The 24,034-nt window shown below is 41.2% G+C and overlaps 1 protein-coding gene across 1 annotated transcript in view; it reads left to right on the top strand.

Moving 5' to 3' along the window:
* SLC10A7 (solute carrier family 10 member 7) overlaps window positions 1-24,034 on the top strand; it is a gene marked incomplete in the record, with an annotated part of 2,703,821 nt that overhangs the window by 2,249,411 nt on the left and 430,376 nt on the right. The window contains 1 exon segment of the mRNA XM_044062239.1: window positions 20,198-20,281. Within this exon segment, the coding sequence (XP_043918174.1) occupies window positions 20,198-20,281 (84 nt within the window).

Genomic DNA, 24,034 nt, shown 5'->3' with positions numbered 1-24,034 from the left:
ACATTTATGGTAGGTACAAAACTGTACTTTCCTGACTCTTTTCAAAAATTCTACTGCGGATCCTGAAACCATTTCACAGGGACCCAAGGGCATTAAAGCTTCTACTGCCAAAAATCCTACCCCCTGTGATAAAGATTCCAGGGAGCTGGATAGATGGGATAAGAAGGTATACACTTCTGCAACTTTGGCCATTAGGGCCTTGAATTGCCAGTTTCATATGTTAAAGTATCAGCAGCATATTATTGGATTGCTTAAAAAGAAAATGATGTTGATTCCTGATTGTGCTGAAAATAAGGATTTACAGGATTTAATGCATTCTATTGAACAACTTGGTACACCTACGTTACAATGTGGTTTTGATTCACTAGAGGCATCTTGCAGGGCTGCTGTAACTGGGTCTGTACTTAGAAGGCGTGCTTGGTTTAAGGAGCAATCCTTGCCAGATTATGTTAAAGTGAAATTACTGGATGCTCCCTTAAGTCAGGACCTCCTGTTTGGCAACAAGGCAGAAGAATTTTTTAAAAAGATGGAGGAAAAAGCTAAATCTATGCAAACCATTAAAGATTTTTTACAAGTACAACCTCCAAGATTTAGTAGGTATTGGCCTTCTAAGAACTGGTCCTTTCCTGCCTCTTCCAGACCTTCTCAGTCCAAACACAGATCCAGCAGAGCATCCAGGCTTCAGTCCCAGGGTACGCACAGGACTAAGCAGTGGGGGGGGCCTCCATTTCCAAACTGGGCAGTAATAAAACTCCCCCTATGGTAAACTTTCTCAATGACTTCTTTTCAAAACTTCCAAACACTTCTCAACTGACTGCCCCTTTGGGGGGAAAGATTGCACTTCATGCAAAGAACTGGGGACTCATTACCCAGGACAAGTGGGTTTTAAATATAGTTTCCCAAGGATACAGATTTCACTTCCACACATTGCCAACTCCAAGCGGTTGGCCGGATAAACCTCCAAATCAGTGGGCAGAGGCCCAAATGCAAGTACTCTCTCTCTTAAGCATAGGGGCTATTCAGTTGGTACCAGAAGAGGAAAAGGGACAAGGTTTTTACTCGAGACTTTTCCTGGTACCCAGAAAAGACAATTCATGGCATCCGATCCTGGACCTGTCTACTCTAAACACTTTTTTGGTGATTCCAAAATTCAAGATGCTGATTCTTCACCAATTGCTTCCGATGCTAGGCAAAGATGCTTGGTTGGCAACACTAGATTTAAAGGAAGCATACCTGCACATCCCAATCAGGAAATCTTGCAGAAGATACCTATGCTTCAAAGCGGACTACATGCACTATCAGCTCTCTACACTGCCCTTTGGCTCATCTACTGCACCCAGGGTATTCACAAAGTGTCTAGCTCCAGTCATTGCATTTTACAGACAAAGAAATATTCAGTTATACCCATACCTGGATTATTGTCTAATTCAGGCAGAAAACCAGGACATACTTTTGAATAATCTGGCTTTTGTACAAAGGGTGCTAACTTGTCTGGGGCACACCATAAACAAAAAGAAATCACACCTGGTACCCTGTCAACAAATTATATTCCTGGGAGCAAGCTTGAATACAACTTCCCAGATGGCTTTCCTCATGCCAGAGAAACAAATCCACTTGACAAATAAGTGGCCACAAAAACCTTGCTATCTGCAAGGCAAATACTACAAGGTTGAGGTTCATGGCCTCCTGCATTTTTCTAATTCTATATGCAAGACTGCATATGAGGAAACTACAATGGTATCTAAAAAGCCTATGCTGTCAACATTCTCAGGATCTAGAAGCAATGATTCTTGTTATACCTTGCCTAGGCCTAAAGCTCCTTTGGTGAGCAAAGGCCTGCCACCAAAACAAGGGACTACCATTCACACTACCCCCTGCTGCCCAAACCCTAACAACAGATGCATCAGACTATTACCTAATCTCTCCTTTACCATCCCTCAGTAAACCAGTGATGAATATCATTTTAGAGGCAAGGAGGCCTAGTACTTAAAAATCTTATGCTGAAAAATGGAAAAGGTTCTGTACCTAGAACCATTCTCAAGGGATGAGCACAACAGTGCCCAATTTACCTCAGATTTTACAATACTTAACTGAGATGCTTCACAAGGGCCTGTCTTTTTCCTCAATAAAAATTCATGTCTCAGCCATTTCAGCTCATTATAACACAGAACCTCCACTCTCCTCTCGTCTACTGCTCAAGCAGTTCCTCAGAGGGGCCAAAAATTTAAGACCACCCAGGAGAGCTCCAACTCCAGCCTGGGACCTTAACTTTGTATTAGAGAAACTCACCCTTCCTCCTTTCGAGCCAGCTGCTACTGCAGATTTAAAATTCCCTTCTTGGAAAACAGCTTTCCTTTTTAGCAGTCACTTCAGCAAGAAGGATATCTGAATTACAGGCCTTAATGACAGTGGAGCCTTTCATCATTTCTCATGCGGACAGGGTGTCTCTCAGGACCAATCCGTCTTTCATGCCAAAGGTGGTATCCAGTGTAGCCCTTAATCAGTCCATTCATTTGCCAACCTTCTTTCCTAATCCACAGAACAAAGGGGAACGGATACTGCACTCCTTAGATGGGCGCAGACAACTTAGATTCTACTTGGACAGGACTAAACCTCAAAGGAAATCTGACCAACTGCTGGTAAAATTTGCTACAGGGACAGAGGGGAAGGCTATTTCAAAGCAAACCATCTCCAAATGGATAGGCCATTGCAATCATTTCTGCTATAAGCACCATGGAAAACCTATCCCACAGGGGATCAGACCCCACTCAACCAGGGCTGCATCTACCTTTACAGCTTTTCTCAGAGGGGTACTGTCGAAAGATTTTACTCTTCTAACATATTCTGGAAGAATCACACCAAGTTCTTGTAAGCAAGTAAAACAGCTTTATTTTACATGCATTGGAGACCTGCTACATGATAATAGTATGCCAGCAGTCTGCCTACTTGTACTTTGAGTTCTCCTTATATAGACCCTCCTGCACGTACATACACGTAGCACAGAGGACTTTCATTAAAAATTGATAGTTTGATTACTTGTTTTTACCAGCCAGTACCACAGTTATTCTTGCACCATTAACTTTCTTATCAGCAGTTTAAGATTAACTTCTGCATTCCTCAGTGATAAACATTTTCCAGAACATTTCAGTTTGCACGCAGTGAACATTTTTCTGCTTAACCCTTTAAATACAGAATACAAAATATGTTGACTTCAGTATTTTTCCACATTTCCCCCCTTACAACATTTTGTATACTGTTTATTTTACACAATCCCAGATACGTTGTATACCTTCTCATAATCAGAAAAATATGCTTTTGTAGCATTGGCAGAGATAACCTTCGATATCATTTTGATACATGGTATGCAACAGCAGCCAAGCAGCAAAAATATGATTGCACCAACACATACAGCAATTAAAATGTTCATCAACACAAAACCCCAGTTTCCAAACAGATTTTGGAAAAAGTCAGTCAAGGGGTTTGGACCAGGTTTAGTCAGTTCAGAAACTTGTTGAATTATTTCAAGATGGCTCTGAATCGCGTGCTCGTTATCAGGAATGAACGAGCAGCACTCCTGCGTATGAGAGCGCAAGTACCTCCTTTCCGCTAGGGTGAAATCGAGCCATACGGTTCTGCAACACTACTGTTCTCATCACCGTTAATTGGTCCGTCCGGTCACCAATTCTAGCGCTGAAAATGTCGCATTACTCAGAGTCTCTAACAGTTTTGACAGTTTTCTCAGTTCCCAGATGGATTTTACTGTCCCATATGCTGGCAAAATACCAGCCCAAGCAATTACATCATCGCCTAGGTCCATATGTGTGAGTCCTTTGCTGCTGGCGTGTGCCAAGTCATGGTGATCAATCCATGACGATATATGTTACCTACGGGATTAATAGGTTTATTAAGAGAACGTGCATTTCGTATTTTACCTTGAGGCAATGCATTTGTATGTCTGATAGCTGGTATCAGATATCCCAAAAACAACTTCCTGACCAGCCATATGGTAACCATTTATATGCTTTCCTATCACAAATAAAATAACAATCATTTGTTTTGATGGTAATATTGGTTGCAAATTCATAACTCCCATTTGGCTTTAGCCCTTAAATAACAGGCCATATACATACAGCATTTTTCAACAAAACTAGTATCATTTACATTGATGTCTTTTTATAGCTCCAAACTTGGTCTCACACTGCCCTTCTAGGGTACAATTATGAACTATTGTCAAATTACATTGGCTCAGCCCACCTTAACTTTCCCAATCTTTTGAAAATACACTGTTCGTTTGGCCCCAGAAGAGGCAGCGCCACCTTGTCTCTCAGTGGTACTTCTGTGGTTTCAAACAACAAACTATTCCAAGTATCATTTGTTCCCAGAGGGCTGTCCCTAACATTAAGCCACTGTGTACAGTAGGTATTGCAGTACATACCCAACAATTTGAGACATTCATTGAGGATGCATATGCATATTTAATCGCTTGATATGTATTAAAATTTGGATGCCAGCTGGTGTGTTTGTCTTTTTGAGTGCCTAGCTTCATTAAAAGACAGAAATGCCCAAAACAGAAATATTACAATCACAATAGTTATAAACAATAAAACATTGCAATAGAACCATTTTCTCTTATTCTCATTATTGTCCTTCATGATTGCTGCTGTCTGTTTGTTCCTCAGGGGGAACTCAAGTCTTTATTTAACTGAAAATGTCTTACGATTTTGCAGTGCGTTAGGTGGATCCATGAGGACCTTTCTTTAATCCGAACTGCTGTTGGAGTTGCGATTAGCACCTGGTAGGGGCCCTCCCATTTGGGGGATGCCCAATTCTTGCGTTTTATTATTTTGATCCAGACCCACTCGCCGGGTCTGATTTCCGTGATCTTGTCATCTCTTGAACCTGAAAAACAATCATTCGTTAAACAGCTGTTAGTATTGGTCAGCATTTTCCTCATGTACTCAGCTATCTCCTCACCCTCACGTTCCGCAGGCAACAAGTTTTGCCACTGTCTCCCATACAACAACTCAAATGGGGTGACTCCTTTTGAGGTGGGAGTTGTCCGCATGGAAAGGAGGGCTAGAGGTAGACAGGTAATCCAAGACTGATGTGTCTCGGCCATGAGTTTTCTCAACTTGCCTTTTAGAATGCCGTTATGGCGTTCCACCAACCCTGCTGACTGTGGGTGGTAGGCACAATGGTGTTTCAATTCAATTTGGAAAACTGTAGACAGTTTTTGAATGATCTGATTGACAAAATGCGTGCCGTTGTCAGAGTAGATGCGTGTAGGAAGTCCAAAGTGCGGGACGATGTGATTGACCAAAATTTTAGCCACTGATTGAGCATCCGGATGTGTCACCGGAAAAGCCTCAACCCACTTAGTAAATGCATCTACTATTACTAACACAAACTTCTTTAGTTGTGCCGGGGTTAATTCGATGAAGTCCATACATATTGTATGAAAAGGATAGGGGGGTGTTGGAAATGATGCGAGCAACTCTGACCCTCCCGTGGTATTTAGCACATACTATGCAGGATAGACAAAAGCGTTTTGCATATGCAATGAAACCCTTGGTCCAAAAGGTAAGGTGGATAATTCTAACCATAGCTGCAGGGCCCAGATGGGAAGGGCCATGCACAACTAGTGCTGCATACCTAAAAGATTAGTAGGCAAAACATATTTATTATCCGGTCCCACATAGATTCCTTTGTTCTGTCTAACACCATACCTAGTCCAGCGTTGTTTTTCCTGTACTGTGCTAAGTTCCTGCATGACTTGTAAGGTTTGCAAATCAAACTTATCTGTTGGTTGTAATTCTGTAGGTGTGGTTTCAAGTGAAAAGGTACTGGACATAGCTGCCTCTTTGGCTGCTTTGTCTGCTAGGGCATTACCAAGTGATACGGGTCATTACCACGGGTATGAGCAGCGCATTTACAGATGGCCAAATCTCGTGGCCGTTGGACGGCTTGTAGTAATTCAAGGATTAGTTCTTTGTGCATGATGTCTTTTCCCGAGGTTGTAACCATCCCCCTATTTTTCCATTGCTGAGCAAACACATGTACCGTAGAGAAGGCATATTGACTATCCGTATAGATAGTGACATTCCTGTCCTCCGAAAGGAGACATGCCCTTGTCACAGCAATCAGTTCCGCTGCTTGAGCGGATAAGTTCCCGGGGAGTGGTCTTGCCTCTATTATCTGAGTTGCAGTAGTAACTGCATACCCTACCTGCGTGGTGCCTGTTTCTGTTTTGGGTGCTGACCCATCTACAAACCGTGTCCAGTCCGTATGTAGTAAGGGTTGATCTTTAAGATCTGGTCTTGGTAGAACTTTAGAATGTATGAGATCTAAGCATACATGCGGGATACCGTCTTCAGCAACAGGTAGCAATGTCGCTGGATTTAAGGTAGTGCATCTCTCAATTGTCATGTGTGGCTGTGATAACAGCGTAGTCATACAAGATAAATGTCTGCTAGGTGACAGAAATGTTAACTTGTCCTGCAGAAGGATGACTGCTACAGAGTGCGGGACTTTTAACGTAAGATCATGGAACAATACCAACGTGGCAGACGCTTGTACCGCCAAAGCGGCTGCAATTACTGCTTGCACACAGTGTGGTAATGCTCGTGCTACTAAGTCTAATTTGCTAGAGTAAAATGTCAATGGTCTTAACTTATCTCCATACATTTGCATTAAAACAGATGTCATAAATCCCTGCTTGCAATCTACAGTCTGTATAAAGGTCTTACTGTAATCTGAAACCCCAATGTCGCTGACCCAGCTATCAGTTGCTTGATCCTAGTGAATGCCTCTACTGCCTTGTCTGTCCAGTGCAGCAAATCTTTTGCCGCCATCGGTATTGCAAAAATTAAGTCTGATAGCGGGTGCACTTCTTCGGCATAGTTGGGAATCCAACTACGACAGAAGTTCGTAATGCCTAAAAAGGACATCATTTCTTTTTTTGTAGTTGGCATGGGGGCTTGTAAAATAGCATTCTTTCTGCTGTCATCTAATCGCCTGCCCTTCCCAGAGATAGTATAACCCAGGTAACGTACTTCTAATTTACAAAATTGTAACTTAGACTTATTTACCTTATGTCCTTCGTGTGCCAGAAAGTGTAGTAGTCGAATAGCCTCGGACTTACAGAGTTCTTCCGTAGTCGTGGCCAGGAGGATATCATCCACGTACAGCAGTAGGTGGCACCCTTGGGCTGGTTGGAACTGAGCCAAATTGGTGGACATCTCTTGTGAGAAGATGGTCGGACATTCGCAGTATCCCTGCGGTAACCTGGTATAGGTATAACGCTTGCCCATAAACGTAAATGCAAACCAAAATCTACTATCTTCCTGCAAGGGAATAGAGAAAAAGGCATTACTGATATCAATTACAGAAAAGTAGTTATCCATTGGAAGGATATCATTCAGCAGAATAGACGGATCTGGGACTATGGGGGCCCGAGGTACCACCGCGGCATTTATTGCCTGTAAGTCTTGTACCATCCTCCATGTCCCATCCGTTTTTTTTACTGGAAATAAGCGTATTACGGTGAGTCTGTGCACAGAATTAATACTCCAGCTTTCAAAAGTGCTGTGATTACCGGTAAAATGCCCTCCTCTGCCTTTCTGCTCAAGAGATACTGCCGTTTATGAGGTCTAAATTCTGACTTGGGTGTAATCTTTACCTGTCCTGCCGTTCTAATCAGTCCAATATCGTGCTGACCCTGCGACCATAATGAGTTTGGAATCGTCTGCAATTGAGATTCTTCCATGGGGGTAAGGAGACATAGTCATAATGTCCCAGGGATTGTATCGGTTTGTCTTCCCAGAGGTGCAGGTCGGTCTGGCTTGTGTAACCCAGTTAAGTTTTTGAACCTGAACCCTTACCTGCCAACTGTTCTGGTGTCCATCCTACCCATTCAGTTATTTTCTTACCCACGAGGTACCATGACATTCCTTCACCCTCCGTGACTGAAATATGTGTGGTTAATTCATTCTTATACAGCAGCTGCATATCCCTTGTAAGGCTACATGTGACTGCAGAATTACCTAGTGTGTCCCAAAAAAGGCTATGCAATACTAGTTTGGTGACTTTAAAACTAAGAAATTTCTTTTCGTATTCTAAATCAGGTCCGCACATCTTCTGTAATACATTGTGCAATGTAATGGATCTGACACCTTCGGATTTGTTATGCCGTATTTGCTTAATGCTAAATTTGTAAGAGCCGTCACTACACTCTGGGGGCCTGTCTCTATCAAATCATTACTATACCAGTAATGTAGATCTCCCTGCCCGTCTAATAGCATTGCACTATTCGGTTCAATTCTCCTTGCCACCATCCCAGTGGAGGTTGGGACGGCTGCTATGCTGAACACTTGCATTAAATCTCTTCCTAGTAAATGTACTGGGCAGATTTTTGAAATTATTACTCGGAACCGTATGGTTTGGTTCGTCTCTGGGTCGGTAAACCACAGAGGTTTGGACAATGGCTCTTTGTAAATACGACCATTTGCTGCTTTTACAAGCACATATTCATCCGAGGTAACATCGGATGATATGGCAGTACTTCTGACTAACGTTCGTGAAACCCCTGAGTCACAAAGAAATTCTATGTCTCGGCCCTCAACTTGCAATGTGATCACTGGTTGGGATTCCAATTGCATGGTTGATGCTAATGCTGTTAGATTTACCATTTGATATTCCTCATTTTCTGCCATTTCCTGTCCCCACCCATCGTCTTCACTTGTACCTACTTCCCCATTCTCACTTTCTTCTTCTTCCTCATACCCTCCATCTACGTCTTTTTGACAGTCATATAGTCATGCGGTACCACCGGAAGCAACCATCGGTTTCTCCGGTCCTCTGCAATCTCTGGCGAAATGTCCTTTCTTAAAACACTCCCCTCTTTTGCCTACCCTCGAAATCCTCAGAATGACTTATGCCTCCGTCCTCCTCCTCTTCCCCTGCCACGCCCTCTTGGACGATTTGCGGAACCTTGAACTAACATTAAAGTTCCATCTTCACTAACTGTAAAAGTCTGGGCTTTTTTATCTTTTTTTTCCTTCAGGTATTTCTCAGCATGTCTAGCATAGTCCATAAGGGGCTGTAGACGTGCTGCCCTGTGTGTGATCATATGCTTTTGTATAAAGTTACCAATGGCTGTCTTGCAGCCCTTTAGAAATGCATTCTTCAATTGCTGTTCATAGGGTGAGTCATTTTCCTGATTTTCTGCCTTAATCAACCCACTATGAGCATCAAAACATTGTGTGAGACGATGTAGATAATTGTCTACTGTTTCGTCATCTGATTGAACGCATTGACTAATGCAAGTCCAATCTGCTTTGGGCTTCCAATGTTTTTCTATTTTATCTAAGAGAGTCTTTATTCTGGTTTTACACACCTTGGAGTTAAATGGCAGGGCTCCCCCTTCCTCTGGTAGCAGGGGGTCCCAAGTTCCGCAAATAAGGTGCCAATCAGGTCCTAGGATTTGCCTTATTACTTGTTCAAATTCTACAGCGTTTAATCTATAACTCATTCTCATGCCCCCTACGTCTGTACGGAATTTACGCATATCTACTTTTGGATGGGGAATCCCTCTACCGCTGGATGTCATCACGGGTCCACGGTCGGTAGACCAATATGGTAGGACCCTCGCCTTCTGCGCCTGCTTGAGGATTTTCCACTTCTATCAGTAGGTATTCCTCTCCTTCCTGATCTACCTTTTCCTTAATTTTCCAGTGCCCTTCTCTCCTAATACTTCCCTCGTAAGTCAAGAGTGTTGGCAGGCTCTCTCTGTAATATAATGCTTGGCGTGGGGGGGCCACCCACCGAAGCCTGGTATTGCGGTGGGTCCTGGTCGGGGGACACCTCAATAACCTGTGCAGGGTCTGGATACTGGATGGGAGAGGCCGAGGGATTCTGGTGACTACGACTGACTATGGAAGTTTCATTATCTTCCTTTTGAACAAAGTACACATCTTTTTCACTTGAATTACCACACCCTTTTTTCAAATTTTGTTCCCTATGTCTTTTATTTGCTTCCTACAGCCATTTCTGTGCCTGGGGAATACCCACCTTCTTTTGATTCCTTGTCTTATTTCCTGCCTGTTTGCGCAGTAATCTTACTAGATTTTGACATTCTGACTTATTTAAACATCCACTAAACTCATGATCTTTTTTCCATTTATCTAAATACTTTACATTCTTTGGGTGTAAATCAAACATAAACTTTTCATCTTCAGTTTTGTACTGGTTCCTGTTCCCATTTCTCTTACGAGAAACTATTCCTGTTCCTGAGATCTCTTGAATATGGAATCTATTCACATATACTCCTTATACTTTGAGAATATTAAATTTCTCCCTTGACTAGTCCCTTAAAATTTAGACAAAAATTCCAATCAGAAACAACAAAAAAATAGCGTTTTTTTTTTTGCTTACCTTTGTGATTCCTCCGCCCTGTTTCGCTGCCACCTCACGGATTGAATCTGGAAAGAGTGACTGGCCTCTAATTTCAACCTGTTTCAGTTGGAGGTCTTTCATTCGAGGAGAGCCTGATCTGTCTCCACCTGCGCAGGTTTTCAGCCTCTCTTTGTTCGATTTGCAGGCTAACGTTGGGCACCAGTTATGTCGAAAGATTTTACTCTTCTAACGTATTCTGGAAGAATCACACCAAGTTCTTGTAAGCAAGTAAAACAGCTTTATTTTACATGCATGGAGACCTGCTACATAATAATAGTATGCCAGCAGTAAGCCTACTTGTACTTTGAGTTCTCCTTATATAGACCCTCCTGCACGTACATACACGTAGCACAGAGGACTTTCATTAAAATTGATAGTTTGATTACTTGTTTTTACCAGCCAGTACCACAGTTATTCTTGCACCATTAACTTTCTTATCAGCAGTTTAAGATTAACTTCTGCATTCCTCAGTGATAAACATTTTCCAGAACATTTCAGTTTGCACGCAGTGAACATTTTTCTGCTTAACCCTTTAAATACAGAATACAAAATATGTTGACTTCAGTATTTTTCCACAGGTACCTACCAGGGACATCCTAGAAGCTGCTACCTGGAGTTCTGTACATACTTTCACCAAGCATTACCATTTGCCAATTTTCTCTAAATCCAGAGCTGGTTTTGCCACTGCAGTCTTGCAGGGCCTTATAGCTGGTCTTAATGCTATCTAAATTCCTCCTCCCATCCTTAGTTTTGGGAATCTACCCAAATGTGATGACTGCAACAGTGAAACATAAAGAACATAGTACAGTTGTGTACACTTACCATAAATGTAGATGTTAGAGTGTATTCACTGTTGCAGTCCTGGTTACCTTCCCTCCAGCCCCTGACTTCTTTTGGCTATACCTCTTCTCTCCTTTACAGTGCTTAAAAGCTTTTTGGTGTATTTGCTTTTTTATTGGAGGTATAACCTTGTATATTTGTATAATTAATTGCTTCCCATTAGGGGGGCACCTGACATCTAGGGCAAGAAAAAATGATGTAATGACGTCGGCTGCATGTTTTATACCCATGACAACCTGACGTCACAGAAGAGGAGACAGCAACCAATGTAGGACCCAAGACTTTGTTAATCAGACCGACTGAGGGCTACTGCGAGCAGATAACCCAAATGTGATGACTGCAACAGTGAATACACTCGAACATCTACATTTATGGTAAGTGTACACAACTGTACTTTCTCCATTCTTCTGGGAAAAAACCTGTCCGAAAAGTGTGATTAAAGAGGGATCTGATGTTGTTCTTTTCATTCTTCCTCACTGATGGGTTACAGATCCAGTCCTCTGACACAACTTGGCTGCATTTTCCAAACTTTGGATCCTAGTCTCAGGCTCCTCCCTCTTCCTATAATGCACTGCACTATCTCGAACTCCACAGATCTCATTTGCCGCTAGACATGGTAAGATAGAAGATGCCAAAGTCTCGAGCTGTAAGGAAATTTAATTTAAATTCATAGCATTTAATATCATAATTATTGTCCTTTCTTGATAGCTCCTTCCTGCCTCAGCAGCCTGTAGAATATATATATATATATATATATATATATATATATATATATATATATATATATATATATATATATATATATTGCTTTTAAGTAAATACTTTTGTTTTACATAAGTTTTTTTTTCTTTGGCTGTACTTTTCCCTTCTCAGGTACGTCGTCAGTGTTCTTTCCTGATTTGCTGTCTCATCTTCCTGCTTCCTGCAATTTCAGGGCTTGCGGTTTCCTTTGTAGATCCCTTTTCTGGTGATTTCTTTTCTTTTCTTCTAGTTAAAAGTATGGATAACATGTTTTTTTTTTCCTTTGTATTTCTTATAGGAGTGTCCAGTTCCCGTTTCCTGCCTCTGTCCATTCAACTCTAGTGCTGTTTTTGTTTCTGAAACTGTTGTATCATTGCTAAAACAGCAAGAGGTTCTGGCTAAGATTGCCTGTTGTTTTCCTTTTGGCAACTTCTCAGTCTGAGTGCTGCTTTCTGTTGCCTCTGTCTGCTCCCTTGCTCTGAAACCCTTTGGGGACTAGGATCGGGGGTTGTAGTAGATTGTACTTCGTGCAAGATTTGATTCTGATATCTAACCACTACCACTTTAAAAGTCTCAGGTTTGCAGTTTTTTTGTGGGTGTATGTGTTTTTCAGGCCACTCCTCATGGAATTTGTTTTTTTCCTGGCGATTGCTGTGGTATTCGAAGCAGTGGAGTTGGATGATGTAGACTTTGAGTTTAGACTTTCTGTGAATCAACTATTTGATTTTGTGTGGCTGTCGAGGAGTTCATGGCTTGCATTGTGCTTCTCCTGTACTGGCCAATGGTTCCTTCAGGGGCTCAAGCCCCCCTCCAAAGTGATACGGAATTACTTTATAGGATTTTCAATCCAATCTCTCGAATCAGAAACCTCCTAAAATCTCCTCTAGATCCCCAGTTCTCTTGGATCTGTCAGATTTGGTCTAATGAAGTTGTCAGCCGGTCTTCCCTCTCATCAGATCCTGGGATCCAGATCCAACTGACTGCAGTGTTTCCTGTGAGAGAGAAGCTTCCTTTTTGTTTTTGGATTGTCTACCATCTGTTTCGGATCTTGGATTTCTGGATCCAGCTGTCTGCAGTGTTTCTCTTAGGGCAGAAGCCTTTCTGCTTGTCTGCCATCCTTTTCAGGTCCAGATGGCTGGAACTGCTCTTGTGGAACGGTGACCTTGGACTGCCACTGATATGTATGCAAAAAAAAAAAAAAAATCAGGTCCTGCGTCCAGATCCTTTCTGCTTGGATGGTTTCTCCTCAGATCATAAGCCTATTGCAGATTGCCCAGAGTGAACTGAACTGTTCTTGGATCCGGTGTCATTAGATCCATCTCTATTAGTCAAATGCAGTTATCATCTAATCCAAGGCTTCCCTCAGATCCTACAATCTCATTGTTTTTGTTTTTGTTTTATCACTTCCCTTGTCCAGTGTTTTTTGGCACGGATAATATCCAGCACAGGTCCTGTTACTCTAGCTACCTTCTACTCTTATAAGAGCCTTGTTTAAAATCTGTTCATATTTGCAGCTTCCGCCCTTAGCATAAAGGACCTCATCCAATTCTCTTGAGCTAAGAAGCTGAGAGGTATGGCTCTTTCTTTTCCTTCTCAGAATGCAAAGTGATTAAATAAAAAGATAGAAAAAAAGAAAACTGTGCCTTTGAACTCTATGGGCAGGGCTCAATGCCAACTTCCTGACACTGCCTGGGTGGACCTTATGTTTTTCCTCATGTCCCTATGGTTTGAATCTGCATGGAGGTCTGGACTGTATACTTCTGTTGTGTCTCCTTGGGATTGCTATCTGAGACTAGTTTTCCTTTTAATGGCCCAGGATTTGGGTTTCCTTTGTAGACATGCAGCTGATCCTGAATTGTGATCACCGGCACAGTTTTTTTGTTCTGGTTCCCTTAATTTGATGTGAGCCTGGGATAAATGGATGTTGGATTAGTTGGCACCTAGTTTTACTGGATCTGTCCCATCCACTTGAAAGCCTCTACCATGGAGCACGTTTCCTTCCCTGGTGCTAGGGTTCAGGATCAGGCCCTGCCCTTCGATGGTAGGTTCTTTGGATTGACATTGGGAGAGAGATCTTTCTATCCCTTCTCAGTCTACTCTCCTTTGTTTTTGGTGGCCAGGACTTGCTTCACACTGGGATAACCATCCCCTCCAGAATGTTTTCAGGGATTTTCCCCTCAGAGTGCAATGGGTAGGAAAGCATGTTCCTGCTCCTCCATTGGGCCTCTTATGGGGGGGGGGGGTCTCCAAATTTTTTTTCTGGCGGCAACCCTTCCTTTGTCCCCTTTAGATCACTGCAGTCCCACTGGATGCTAGAGTGGCTACCTGTGTCTCTTTGTTGTAGTTGATGATCCTTTCCCTTTGTCCTTCCCTCCTAAGGACATTTGGAAAGATGAACAACTTCTGAATTACATGAGATCACCATAGATACTCCCATGCTGAAGTTGTTTTCTCTGCCCACACTCCTCTGTAGGCCATAGAAGTTTGTAGGTAGTACTTCCATAATTTCTCAAGCTTGTGACTGTGGAGGATTTCAATATGCCGTCCATACAGCTGATCCAGATATTGCCATTCGGAGTTATGCCTGCAAGTGATAGTTTCAACCTCATGGATTCCCAAGATTTCTCTTGCCCTTTCTTTGGAGATTAATTAACTAATTTTCTAATTCATTCTTCGACTCCAACTCTTCAGAAGACCTTAAGAGTTCTCTCCTCAACTAACTACTTTATCACCTCTTTCGAATACTTTGAAGAGTCTGATCCACCATATAGAAAAAAGTACCCTTTCAAACAACTGGCCCTGACTCATCTCTTATCAGATTTTCTGGCAGGATGTACAATATTTCACATAATTCCTTAAGACGTCTTTGTTTAATGCCCTCCTTTTGTTGACTCTCTTTTACAAGGCAGCAGTGATATATGCGCTCACCTGCACCTAGAAAACTGGGACCAATGCATGGAAAACCTCCAAAATCAAAACTTTTCTTCTATCCTTGATGTACTTTCCAGCAAGACAATAACATTATATGGCCAGAAAGAGGATGTCACAGACTCAGGATTCTAAGATGCCCCTTCGTTATTAAACCCTATCTCTGTCCTGACGTATCACCCAAGTTGTCCTACCTCTCAAGAAATTTGGGGGTATTGTTTCCTCTCTCACCTCCAAATTCTTGGACTAACTTCACTAGCAATGCCTGCCTTACAAAAAATAAAAAGGAAGACGGATGTCCTCAGACCAATTCTAAATCTAACTCTTCTAAATCAGTATGAGTTCCAGATATTTTTTTTGTTCGGTCCATCTTGATTCTTCTGTACAAGGTCTAATGATTGTGCTCCATATGTTCCCGGATGCACAATACTACTTTTAAATGGACAGACATTCTGGCGTTATCTGCCTTTTATGACTGAGAGCTTGTCACTAATCATTCAAATAACCATCCTTTACTCTCACAGCATCCTCCAGGATGTCTGCCTAATGATGAGTGGTTGGAACAGCTCTCCTGAGACTACAAGGATTCCTGTTGTTTTTATATAAGAATGGTTGACTCCTTTCTGCACCAACCAGTATTCAACTTGTACAAGTCAGGATTTACTTGTTTTTCATACATCTCCATATTCCTGGTCATCACCAAAAAATACAGTCAAATTAAAACCAATGCCTGCACTGAATTAAGGTTTTTCCATAGGAACTCAGTTGGGTATTACTACTCAGTTCCATCTTCACATCGAGAATCCAGGAGTAAGACTAATTGTTTCTTTGTACATCTGTTTAAAAAAAAAAAACAACTACCATTGTTAGACACTGAGTCAATGTCAGCTCTCATAATTTTAGCTCTTCTAGCTACAGTTATTTTTTGTGCAAACCCTTTCTATTGACTTTGATAATAATATGGTCTATTATTTACCAGCCTCTATCTTTCCCCTCAACATACACCCAATTTTGCAGACGTATTTGCTAGTGTTACCAGCCATAGGACATGTGGTTGGAAAGCCGTTCTCTTAACCTTCCCTATTAGCTACAATCATTTTGGATGCTCCCCACTATGGTAGGGATGCATATTAAGTGGAGGATGGTCCATCCTTATGGTTCTCATTGGAGACTAAAGGGCTTGTTACTTCCCCAGACATGAGAGAGGTTCTAGTATTGCAAGGCTTCCAGGAACCTCCCCATCCCTTAGGGATTCCTTTTGCAGAACATGTACTTCACTCTAAGCCCCAGTGAGGTTCTGGTTCAGATAGACCCCCCTGGTCTAACTCCTACATCTCTATCCCTATCTACCATTGATCTAGACATTTTTGTACAGAGTCATCATGCTGAAGACCTCTGGTATCATTCTTATCCCCTTCTGGCATTGTTAGTTTTTTTGCTCCCATCTCTCTGGCCCCTTTTGGAAATATCCTCTAGAAATTCAGTAGCCTAATCCGGATCTCCTATCTTTTCTGTAGGAGATCAAGTATCTCAATTTCCAACTAAAGGCATGGCTTCTCCAATTCCAGTGATAATACGGTGGTCCAGCCTCTCTTCTCCTTGTCCATGATCCTTGAATCAGTGAACATTTTTGATATAAAAATTCTTTCATGGAAAGAAACACTTTTTCTAGTGGTGTCACATGGACAAAAAAAAACGGTTTCACAGCTTCAGGCCTTGTATGCCAGACTACCTACATTATTTGTTCATGAAATTAGGGTGTTCCTCTGGACCAGTTCTTCCTTTATACCCAAAGTGGCCGCAGAGATGACCATTTATCAGTGTAATTGCCAGGTATCTCTCCTGTGACCACCTACTGTATTTTGTTGATTTATTCCCAAATAGTTTGAAATTGCATTATCATCCTAGAACCCCTTTTTTTTTTACCAAATCTATGACAACCTTATCAGCCTTTCTTCTTGAGCTTCCATTGATCACATCTGTCCTAAAGTCACTTCCTTAAAGAGTCATACCTTTGTGATGCATTACAATTTGGGCACTGTCTCCAGAAACAGTCTTTCCTTGGTTCAGCAATGCTCAGGCATCCCTTTTCTCCAAATACATGGCTCCCTCATCTGCCTTTCTCACAGAGTTTCTTTTGATGATATCTCTACTACAGTCACTTATTCAGTAATTCATACTTTTGTGATGCCTTACAAACTGGGCATTGTGTCCAGAAGCAGACCTTCCTTTGATTCGACAGTGCTCTGGCAAATCCTTCTTTGAGGGCCTCCCAAGAGTTACGTAGCTGGGGACTTAACTCATCAGTAAGAAAGAATGAAAAGGACATCAGATTTAGGAGTTATGTACTTACCATAACTTGGCATCTTTGTTGTCCATTTTCATTCTTCCTCAGCTTCCATCCCAACCATCGCCCAGCCTTATCATTTCTAGAAAGATATTGGATGTTAAAGGAACCTTTTTAGTTCCAGATTTCAGTTTTAATTCTTACTTTATCTGTCCTGTCTCTATAGGCTGCAAAGTCGATCTGAAGAGTTAGAGGTAGTATAGTACATTATTGGAAGAGGGAGGAGCTCGAGACTAGCATCCAAAGTCTGGAAAATGCAGCCGAGTTGGTTCCAAGGATCGGCTCTGTAACCCATCAGTGAGGACGAATGAAAATGGACAACACAGATGCCAAGTTATGGTAAGTCTATAACCCCTAATTACTAGTATTCCTGACAGATTCTGTTTTAAGCTATTTAAGACGCATCCTGGAATGTTGTTGGAACCCATGGAGGCTGTGTTTTTGGCTGTAACAAGCACAGTAAAGACCTTTTCCTTCGTAATGACTGGTAGGGGGATGGTTCCAGGTATTTCTTTGGTTGTGGTAAGAGGTGATGAGTGTGGAAGTTTAAACTCAACTTATTGGCAAGCAGGTCTGCTAGAGTTTCAGGCTGTGTATATGTGTTGCCATTTGTGATTAACTTGTCACATTGCTAAGCGTTTCTCCTGAGGTTATGAACATAATTTTAAAAAGCCTTATGGTTATTTTTCACCTGGAAGGCTGTATTTGCCTCATAGTTTGCTTTGTCAGATTTGATCAGCTCTCTAATTTGTTTGTTTAGACTGGTGAGTGTCTTTTTGCACGGTTTGGTCTGATCCTTGGCTTTTGAGAGGATTTTTTTTTTCCTTTTGTTGAATAGCCTATTTATGCTAGGGGTCCACCAGGGTGGTTTATTTTTGCCAGTAATCATAGGTTTGACTCAGACAGGTACTGCGTCCTCTATGCAGCTTTGAATGTTGTATTGTACAGTGCTTTTGAGTACAGCTCAGAGTAGGCCTCAGTGTCATCTGAGTTTGGAAGGGCTTGGAAGTTTAATAAGCTGTCACATGGTAATTGGCCTTAGCAAAGTTCCTAACAGGTTTGGAGTTTGATGGGTGCTCTAGGTTAGTTTTAATACTAAAGGAGATTGGTGGTAAGATCTTACCAGGTAGGAGGTAATGTACAGGAGGGAGCAGCATCCCCGCATGTTTGTGAGTATTAGGTTTAGGATATATGTACCTGTAGTTGGGGAGCTAACTAGTTTCTCCAGGGTTTTGCATTGATAAAGTCTGAAAACCTCTGAGCAAGTGAATTATGGGTCATATAAGCCTCCCAGTTTATGGAAGATTAGTTAAAGTCACCCATAAGTATGGTGTTAGACTGAATGTTGAGAGATTCCAAAAGGTTTAGGTAGGAGGTGTGGTTTTCCAGACTCATGTTAGGGGATCTATAGCTACCAAAAATATGATAGGGGGTTGCACCTAGGGTTAGTTGAGATGGAGAAGCTCAACCGAGTCATGTTATTGTTGGACCAGTCTAGCAGTGTACTTGTCCTTTATGAGCACTGAGATACCTCCTCCCTTTGTTTTATCCTTGGCTCAGAGGGATCAAAATGTATGAAAGGCATTGTAGCCTTTGATAGCCAGGGTGCTTTCTACGTTTCTGCGACTGCACATATGTCTGTATTAACCAGGGTGAAGAGTGCTTCCAGGAGGGGGCATTCTTTTTTATTTAAACTCCTAGCACTGAGTAGCAGTACCTTTAGGTAGCCATGACTGATTTTTGTTATGTTGGAGGGTTTAACAACTTGGCACGGCCTAACAAAGGCACTATGGGGCTAGATAAAGTTTTTGCAAGTATCTGGAAGCCATATGGTGACAAGTGCAAACTATCTCTGGCAAAGCATTGTGGTTTGTCAATCATGTCTCCCCAGGCTGACAGATATTGGATCCCCTTGTTGTGACAACAGAAACTAAGCCAAATTGTTGAAGTCAGTCATTTTTTGCTAGTACTGTGGCATCATCATTGGTGAAGGTAGGATGCTATTCAAGGCTAGATTCATACCCAGCTGGCACACATTCAGAGAACTCCATCGTATCTCTCTTCATATAGTCCAGTGAGGTATGTCTTAGGTTGTTTACGCCCACATGGACTATGACCATGTCATACTAGTACTTGTGATTTAAAGACCTAAGAGCATGTGTGATGTAGTCACAGGTGCCCAATCCAGACACAGGGAAGTTCTGAATAAAAGCCTGAGCATCTTGGGGAAAAATCAGGAAATTCCCACCTACCTATTTTCTTTGGAAGAAATAGCTTCTGTCATGCCACCCTTGATTTTCCCTCCCAAAATCTAATATTCATCACTTGAATTTAGTTAAAAATCCCGACGTGAACATTGTTTCTCATCTTTAGCAGTTCTGTCATTCATTATACATGTTTAGTCATTGTTTTTCAGACCACTTTAACTGCAGTCATATATCTGACGTTGACAGCTGATTATTTTGTTTGCTTAGGTTTGTTTCCACTGCCAATTAAATTTTATTTTTAAAACTACTTTTGTATTTTTTAGAACTATATATTAATTTGCTGTTCCATAGACTGGATGCAGTGATGCTAACCGTGTAATGTTCATTTCTGTAACTTAATGTTATGAACCAAGGAGCTGTAGTTTTGCATATTTTTTCTCACTTTCTCATCAGTCCCTGACCCGCATTCTTCTGATCCACCCTACCGTTGAAATCTCTGGTACCAGCAGTCTTGCAAACCTACTCCTGTTCAGTTTGGTGTTATGATTAAAGAATAGTATTTTTTTTCTTTTCTATAAGAAATGTAATGTGGAGTGAAGCTTTAAATAAAGCTTCTATTATCATGTATTGCTGCAGTGATGCATTGTATCTTAATGGGCATTATCCCGTTTTGTTTTTTCAGCTTGGGTCTTCTTCCTCAGTACCATTTACATCCATATTCTCACAGTTGTTTATGACAGTGGTGGTTCCTCTTATAATTGGACAGGTAAGTTCAACCTTGTGTCTTAATAATCACTGAACAAACTTACTAACTAAATAAAAACAAAAAAAGGTGGAAACTCTCCAGTAACCCACCGGAAGGCTTAGTGAAGCTCGATAAAACACCCAAAGCGTGTAAAAATGAAACACGTTTATTTAAGCACAAAAAACAGGCTTTTCATCGGTAGCACAAACCAACTTCTTCAGAACAGATACAACGTCACATCATTAGAACCCCTACTTATATTAAAACTTTATAATCACATGATCACTTGGGAATTCTATCAACTTCTTCCGAATGGAAACATCCTGTATGACCAAGTAGTAGTTAACAGATTCTGTTATTATTTTTTTCTCTCCCAATTAGACAGTCATTTTTACATACTTTGTCTGATGTTTCAGTTTTAAAATCAAGTGGTGTCCATATTTTGTAGATGGTGGTTCATGTTTTCTTAATAAGTTTTTTAAATTTAACAGTTTTATAAGAGAAACACAATGCAAATAGCCGATTGTTGCATTCAAAGTAATTCTCCATTTTAAGTGGAGTGAGCAGACGTGTTTTTTCAATGTTTATTATGGTTTCAGAGTGGTTTTTACATAGTTTCAGTTTTGTGAATCCATACCCTGGTGATCATGTGATTATAAAGTTTTAATATAAGTAGAGGTTCTAATGTTGTGACGTTGTATCCGTTCTGAAGAAGTTGGTTTGTGCTACCGATGAAAAGCCTGTTTTTTGTGCTTAAATAAACGTTTCATTTTTACACGCTTCGGGTGTTTTATTGAGCTTCACTAAGCCTTCCGATGGGTTACTGATGAGCTTCCATCTTAATAATCACTGACAGAATTGTTCTGTTATAACATGTAATCATTTGCGTTGGCCTTGGTCTATTGTATTCCTTAAGAATTTCTATTATAGAGTGGGGTATGGAGTTGACACAGATAATAGAAAAAGATGCTACATATTGAAGTTATTTCCTGTGCTTTCTGATCTCAAAAATGAATGCCCGATCTTTCAAGTCAACTGTGCTGGTTTTCTTTTAGCTCAAATTATTTTACCACGTAGGAACTGAGGCTGCTGTTGGACACCTCACCTGTATATCAGAACTTGATTGTCTATGCATGTCATCAGCTGGGGTCATTTCACACTTGTAGTTCGTTTCTTCTTTTTCCTATAGAATGCAGACCATGAAACACTGCTGAACCAGTGTTATGTGTTTTATATTTTCCAAACATATCTATAGAACTTAAATCTTTGCTGCAAGGTACATTGTGACAATGTGTCTTTCTAATTAGTTGGTGGCTGACTTAGTCACATTTTTAAAACCCATCTGTCCTAGTGATGTGTACCTGTGTATAGTTTTTACAGGTGGAATCCAAACTTCATTGTTTGTTAGATATTCTTAACACTTTTATTCTTGAAGCCTTATTTTTTTAATAATCCCTGAGATGTAGTGAAGATAGCTTAGTGATGAGTTTTGCAATGTGCTTAATTAAAGTGCATCCAGTGTTATTCTAGGTGCAGTCAACTCTCTTATTATATTTTATTCACATACGTATGTATGTATGTATGTGTGTATTTGTTTATTTTAACTGTCTTGTCCACCTGGGTTGAGGCCCAGGAGGGGCCTCTCTAGTTAAGTGACTTACTCAGAGTCATATAGTAGGCACATACCATTTACTACAAGAGGAAGCCATTTAGCAATTCGGAATCTTAGTCAGCTACATTAAACTGCCAGACCAGATATGATGTAGATAATGGTAAAATCATGTACATATGCTGATAGTTAACTTAAAGTACATTAGAGCAGGTTTGTTGATTGACCAAGCCATCACTGTAACACCAGCTTTGGGATTAAGCTTTTGTTGCATTGTATTATGATTGTCTGATTTGCGGCTGGAGTTGGTAGACTGGAATCCATGGCTTTTGTGTCCTTCAGGCAACTTTGTGTGAATTTCATGGCTCATATAAAATCTGTATGTCAATAAGGCCAGGTATAGTTCTGTGTCTACTGAGTTGTCACTGAGTTAATAATAGTGGGACCAGATTTTTATTTTTTTTTATCATTTTTGACATCAGGCCTACTGGTCATCAAGCCTCTAAGGTGCCATCATCCAGGCAGATGATTGCATTTGTTGATGTCTTCAGCAACCCTGCAATGAGAGCATTGTTTCATTTTATGAACCTAACCCCACCGCTAGTGGTGATGTGAGCACCCACATTACCTTCAGGTCTGCCTCAGTCCATGCATGACTGCTCCCTATAAGTGCTGACAGGTCCTGCCATCAGTAACTTGGACAGCCACACTCATGGCCTTCCTCTCTCAAGAAAAGAAAAATCAAAATGGATATATTTTGTTAAACTCTTAGAAGCTGCAAATTTGGAAGAATGAAAGAAATGAGCCATAAAAGATCTGAGTTATTAAAGAAGAAACCAATTGTTGCCTTTGGACTCCAGAAGCACTCAGCCTCCAGTAAGCTGTTTTGAGGCTGTCACAAGTTTTCTCCCATCTCCCAGAAGCAAAGATATGCAGTCAGCAGTACAATGCCCATATAGACTCCACACATGTTGGTATCTTTGAGGTGCAGTATAATACGCCCCCCTTACTGATAGTGATAGCCATAGTGATGATAGACTTATTCATTCATTCTTGAGGTCAGAGAGGTAGTAAACCTAGATGATGTTCTTCATCTCACATTGCTGCAGTCCTTACATATGGGTAGTCCGCTGTCCGCGCCCGAATACGAAGAAAATATTGGGGCTGACGCGGTCAAATTCGCTTAAAACTGGTCCGATGCGATGCAGAAGCAGCATTTGCGGGGCCGTTTGCGTTTGCTTTTTTTTTTCGAGTTTCAGGCCGAATCTCCAAGTACCCTTCTGGCTTGGTATTTATTTTTTTTTTTTTTTTCTTGCCTCAGTTTTTCATGAAAAAAGAAAAGTGAATAACTGTATTTGGGAAACAAATACCGCATAGGGATTATCATTCTTTTCTGTATTCCTTGTTGGGGGGCAAAGAGTTGTTGTGTTGTTGGGTCAATTTGCTAGGTTCACAGCATAAAGCTAATTGTGGTAAGGTTGATTTTGCTTAGGAAGTTCTTTTGGAAGCGTGCAATTATAATATCTCCGGATTCTTCCCTGCTTCTTCCGCAAAAAGCAAAAAAGTTTAACAACCCAGCAAGATGAGTCGTCTGTTCGGACGCCGGTTCTTTAGAGGCTGTAGTGGAACGTTGTGGGTAGAAGCGTGGCCTGCCAGACTTCAACAACATTCACACATCAACTAAAGGAGATGTTAGCAATGCATTTGCATTATTAGCCAATTTGCGGATTTACTCAGGGCAGTGTTTATCCAAACAGACACAACACAACAACACAACTACATCATCAATACAAGGGGAACGATTCTTTATCCTCTATGCAGACAAGCAATGATTTTTGAGACTGCTGCTCTCAGTTTACAGCTAAATCCTTCAGGCAAGGTTTCTGCCAGGGCACAGAACTCCTTAGCAGATGTGTTGAGCAGACAAAATTATGATCCCTCATGTGGTGAAATTGGATCCTCATGTATTTCAGGATTGACAGTGTGTGGGGGGAACTCCAGACATAGATCTTTTCGCTTCACTAAATTACCACCAGCCAAAGTTTTTTTTGCAAAGGTTTCATCCCACAGCATTTTAATATAGCAGATTGGCCCCTCGACAGCACTGGTACCCATTACTGAAGTCTGGTACAACAGCCTCCATGGCCCTTGCTTGATTCCTCACC

The sequence above is a fragment of the Protopterus annectens genome, chromosome 2.part1, assembly GCF_019279795.1.
Source record: "Protopterus annectens isolate FY-2018-M chromosome 2.part1, PAN1.0, whole genome shotgun sequence".
Classification (NCBI taxonomy): domain Eukaryota; kingdom Metazoa; phylum Chordata; order Ceratodontiformes; family Protopteridae; genus Protopterus; species Protopterus annectens.
Note: the sequence above shows the minus strand (reverse complement) of the source record. Positions and strands in the feature narration are given on the sequence as shown.